Below are 5,535 nucleotides of genomic sequence, written 5' to 3' on the forward strand. Positions count from 1 at the left end.
GGTCCGCAGGTCTGAGGGTCTGCAGGTCTGCAGGTCCGCAGGTCTGAGGGTCTGCAGGTCTGAGGGTCCGCAGGTCTGCAGGTCCGCAGGTCTGCAGGTCCGCAGGTCTGCAGGTCCGCAGGTCTGTTAGTTTTCTAACAAGTAAATAAAACAATTGTTTCTAAAACGAGGAGCTAATTCAACATTTCCTGTAGCTTCTGTTCTTCAGCTGACACCACACCTTCTGATAATACTGAGACATTTAATCTCAAGTTGTTAGATAAAGAAAAAGGAAACCTGAGGAGCTTATTATTGTAAAACAAAGAAGAAATATAATAAATTAAAGATCACATTTCTTCTAAACATCTAAACTAAACTTCATTATTTTACAAATGTTACAGAGAAAGCATCAATAATCCTCCTGTTTTCCTCAAATGTTGTTTTCAGAAAGAATAAATATAATTACTGCATGAAAAACATATTTTAAAAACTCTAATTAACTGATTTTTAATTGACTAATTCTGCCTGTTAGCAAAATATGTCATGAACCACTGATTCTAATTAAATTGAATCAGTGGTTCATGAGATATTTTGCAGGAACTGAGGGCTGTTTCTGCTGGAGGTGATCCGTGGATGAATAACAAGTCAGCTGATTAACAGATGAGGAGCAAAAACAGGAGAACTAAAAGAGACAATAAGCAGGAGGCATAAAATTCAGTAACTAAAATAATAAGAACAAATGATCAAAATTATTCAGAAAACGAGGTCATAAAAATCCAGAGAATAAAACAAACAAACATGGCAGCAGATGTTTACCTGAGTCGTTTCCTGAATGCTTTTTTTTTAAGCATTGATGAAACATCAAAGTTGTTTTTGGAACGATTCAGAAAATGATTTGATTTAAATTAAAAGCTGTTTTTGGCGTCATCAGGAGGTGGTTCCATCTTTTTTTCCACAGAACATAAATATTTATTAAATCCACGCAGCGTTCTACTCCTGCAGGCCCATTCTTTCTCTACACAGCCAGTTTCCAATGATAAACTTTGTAGCTGCTGTTTAATCCGTGCAGCTCTGATGTTTTATGGTGCTGAGGTGAAATAAAGCAGCCGAGCGCGGAGCTTTCTGATTTTATGATCACATTCCTGCTCTGAGCCATAAAGCGTCTCTGTCATCCAGGGTCCTGGCACACAAACAGCCTTTACAACGGCAGTAATGAAACATGACAAACTGCGTGTGGCGGTGATCGCTCTGCTGACATCAGGAGGAGTCATGTGACTCTCAGACGATGTTGGTTCGTGACTGAAAGCCTGAGAGATAAGACCGGCCAAATATAGATTCACGGGTGAGTGAAGGAAATTAGGAGAGCAGATGGAGGAAAACAGGATGAATGACACCCAGGTGAAAAGGTTAAACTGGGAGGCGGGAGTATAATGAGCAATCGGAGGTTGATAGGGTCAATGATGTCGGCCCATCTGTTGTTGCAGAGCTGCAGGTTAATTGACTGAAAACAAACTCAGCAGATAAACTGAAACCAACACTGATCAGCAACATAAAGCAGCACATTATCTGCAAATAATGATCTTATTTCATTTCAGGATATAAACAATAATCACAGGTCTCTAAAGTTATCTCAAGATTTAAAAAAAAAACCAATCAGGCTTCTTTATTTTTGTTATTTTATCTCTCATCAAAAGAGCTTTCTCAGTTTAAACTAAAAAGAATGAATTTCCAGGCTTTTAAACTGCAGAGAGTTGCTGAACTCACATCCCAAACATTCTCCCTCCTGAGGGTCATTAGGGTCTTTGTTGACCTGGTTCACATGAAAGATGTGCGTCAGTCAGTTTCACAACAACGTGAACCTTCATGCATGTCAGCAACCAGAGGGACAGACTTTAGTTCAGTTTATATAAACTGGAACATTTAAAGCTAATCAGATTAAACTGAGCCCAAGATGGCTGCCACGGCTAACTGACCTCAGCTAATCAAAAACCAGTTGAATAAAAACCTTCTGAAGAAGTTCTTGTATTAAGTTGTGACTTCCTTTCATCAGCGTTTATTTACTGAACTGGGAATAAAATTGTTTGCAGTTCAGTTATATAAAATCCCTCAAGTGCAAAAGATTCATTTTAAATTTTTATTGATTTATATTTTTGTTTGTTTCCCATGTTTTGATGCACTGTGATGTTAAGATCCTGAGGTTGCAGGTTCGAGTCCAGGGAAAGAACAATTAATTAATAAATCTGTGTTTGCTCACTGCGGTGATTTCTGCAGAAAGGAGCAGCTGAACAAGAATTTTAAATATATATTTCCATTTCTAGTCTAAAATGACCAAAAAAATGAAGTTCTAACAGAATGGAATAAAAAATTTTAATTTTCCATTAAACAAAACATTTCATTAAAAAAATTATTCTTTTCATGCAGATTTGAGATGTTTTCAGAACAATTCTCCAGAAGAGACGGAGGTGTTGACTTTTCTTTTTCTCTCATTTGATTCTATTGATCATTTTCAAACGAATGGGACTTGTGTTTGAGTTTGCCTTCAAAACAATCTTATATCTGTAAAAATCAGCTGCTGGTGGTCCTCCTTAGAACCTGTAGGTCTTGTGTAACGACATTAATTCATAAATTGTGATTCATTTATGTTATTACTATCAAGGTTTGTAGGCATACTGTCTGTTTTTCCCCTCGCTGAGCATCAGCTCTACAAAGTATTAGATTTATTTTTAATTTTCTCAGTAAAGAATCAGGTTTTTACTGTACAAACAGCCTCACAACGATCGGTCTGTGCAGAGTTATTTTTTAACTTGTTTTCTAACAACTCTTCCAGGTTTGCTGCAACACAAACTGTGCACAATGACTGCAACCTTCAGCAGAGCCTCTACATCTAGATTTCCTGCTGTTCGTGTTGTTTGGTAACCCGAACCTTTGTTTCTTTTTTTCCTGATTTTCTCCTCTTTATTCTCCAAGGGAAGCACCAAGGTCATGATCGGCTGGTCCAATGTGACGGCGTCCGGCGGCGAGGAGCTGCAGAAGTCCAAATGTGTCCTGGGCTTCATTCCTGTCATCTACTATAGTATTCTGCTCTGCGTGGGAGTACCAGGTACACAACTAACTGAGGATTTATAGCCCTTTTCACTACAAACAGGGAGTCATCTTGTTTAGGAGTCGGCAGCGTCTTCTTGTAAAACATGGTCTTCTCGCCGCAGGAGGTTCTGGACTCTGTTGGACTTGTGTTGTCCTGATGCAGGTAACGTCGTGATGTTTCTGCTCTCCTGTTTTCAGTGAACATCCTGACGGCGGTGGCCTTGTCCCGCCTGGCGTCCCGCACCAAGAAGCCTCTGTATTCCTACCTCCTGGCCGTGACATGCTCAGATATCCTCTCTCAGCTCTTCATCATCTTCGTTGGCTTCCTGCTGGAGACGGCCGTCTTCCACCGCGACGTCCCCGTGCTCCTGCTGCACGCCGTCAGCGCCGCAGAGTTTGCTGCCAACCACGCCTCCATCTGGTCCACCGTCCCCCTCACCGTGGACCGGTACGTGGCGCTGTGCCACCCCCTGCTCCACCGACAGATCAGCTACCCGGCTCGAGCCAGGAAGATCATCGCAGCCGTGTTGATGTTGTCGCTCGTGTCGGGCGTGCCCTTCTTTTGGTGGTCAGACATGTGGAGGAACAGCCACCCCCCCACAGCTCTGGACACCATCCTCATCTGGACACATGTGACCATCATCTACTTTGTGCCGTGTAGCGTCTTCTTGGTGCTGAACTCGTTGATAATCCACACCCTGAGGCAGAGGCAGCCGCGCCAGGAGGAGCGTGGCCCTCCACGGAGACTTGGGAAGACCACAGCCATGTTACTGGCCCTCACCTCGGTCTTCTGCGTCCTGTGGGCCCCTAGAACCGTGGTGGTCATCTACCACCTGTACGTGTCCTCGGTGCACAGAGACTGGCGCGTCCACCTGGCCTACGACCTGTCCAACATGCTGGCCATGCTCAACACCGCCGTCAACTTCTTCCTGTACTGCTTCGTCAGCAGGCCGTTCCGCAGAGCCGTACGGGACATCGTGCTGCTCCGGGGCGGGCCGCTGGACCCCTGCCGGGCCCTGCCCCAGCACCAGGCCCCCACCAACGCCTCCCTCTCCTCTCTGTACAGTGGGAACAACAAGCGCTCCCAGCGGGACTCCACCCCCTTGTCACCTCGCAGGGCCAGAAAGCCCTCGTGACCCTGAGTCCCCCCCGTCCCCCGTCGTCCCACGGTCCTGGTGCTCCTCGGACCCTGAGGACAGACTCAGTTCCAGGCACGGCTGTGGACGGCAGCCAGCGGCCTCAAACGAGCCCAGCTCTCATGTTTTTTGTCTTTTATGACCCGGTGCTGTTCGTCTTCGTGTATTTATTTTTCCTGGAAAGAATTTACCAAAATAAAAGATGGTATTTTTTTTCTCCTTACATGGGAGCATGGTGAACATATTTTTTATTATTATGTCATTTGATTAATTCTGTACTTAGAAGTCACCAAGAGGTAATTTATTTGCATGCTACTAAAAGTAATAAAGTCTGGCCTGTTGTCATGTGGGGCGATATAATTAAAGGTTCTGAGTGCAGCCGGCTCTCAGGAACAAACCCCACAGCTGCTAAAACAAGTGTTGGTTTTTCATGAAATGCAACTCGTTGGAGCTTTAAATGTGAGGGCCGTGTTCTTCAAACAGCCCGTCTGCTGATGGGACACGCTCGCACGCATGCACGAACACAGAGGGGCAGAAAGTACGTGTCCACCTTCACTGAAGCCTCATAAAAAAATAAAACTGCATTTAAACTTCCCACCTGAACACGTGCATGGTTTAAGAGTTCATATGTTTGTTTGTTTCATGCATCACTTGTGCTCCGTTTGGACTTTAAATGTTTAACTTTTAAAAAAAACAAAAATAAACTCTTATTTTGAAAATATTATTGCAGCTTTATTTTATGCTACTTTGAGTGACAAACTGAGCTCCCAACTTTACTTTGATCTAAAAAACTTTACAGGATATGTAGATTTATTTTAATTTAATTATTGCATTTGTCTGTTTTTGTTGTAATAAGTTTAATCTAAAGGCTGAATTATTGAAATTAAACATATTTTCTGTTTTCTAGTGTAAAAAAAACTCTCAAATAATGAGTTTTTATGAGCTAGCTGCACATTTAACAAATAAAGAGACGTTTAAAGCCAGTATGAAAGTGACTCATCTGCTGGGGTTCTGATTTGACGGACTCAGGTGCTGCAGGGTCAGGTAAACCCCTGCATGTCCTCCGTCCCTGCTCAGGTGTCTCAGACAACAAACCCCTCCGAGTTCACTCAGTTTATCTCAAACATTATGGAAATCAAACCAGAAGCAGAATATTTAAATCGCATTTCCAAGCCGAGCAAAGCAGGAAGTTTTGTGACAGATAAGATTTCTAACATCCAGATCCTCTTTCTGAAGCAGCTTTCAAATCCAATATTCATCAATAAGAATGTCTATTTTTATCTTTTCAGCTGAAAGAGAAACGCTTCTGTTGCTGCTATTTTTACCCTAATTGTTT

General features: G+C 42.9%; 1 protein-coding gene across 1 annotated transcript in view; it reads left to right on the forward strand.

The window, feature by feature from the left end:
• The window catches only part of gpr142 (G protein-coupled receptor 142), a 7,700-nt gene extending 2,739 nt beyond the window's left edge, over positions 1-4,961 (forward strand). The window contains exons 2-3 of the mRNA XM_025009653.2: positions 2,947-3,079; positions 3,262-4,961. Of these exons, the coding sequence (XP_024865421.1) occupies positions 2,962-3,079; positions 3,262-4,199 (1,056 nt within the window). The 5' untranslated portion in view covers positions 2,947-2,961 and the 3' untranslated portion in view covers positions 4,200-4,961. The remainder of the gene's footprint in view (positions 1-2,946; positions 3,080-3,261) is intronic.
• The last annotated feature ends 574 nt before the right edge of the window (positions 4,962-5,535 follow it).

This window comes from Kryptolebias marmoratus, linkage group LG17 (genome assembly GCF_001649575.2).
Source record: "Kryptolebias marmoratus isolate JLee-2015 linkage group LG17, ASM164957v2, whole genome shotgun sequence".
NCBI lineage: Eukaryota > Metazoa > Chordata > Actinopteri > Cyprinodontiformes > Rivulidae > Kryptolebias > Kryptolebias marmoratus.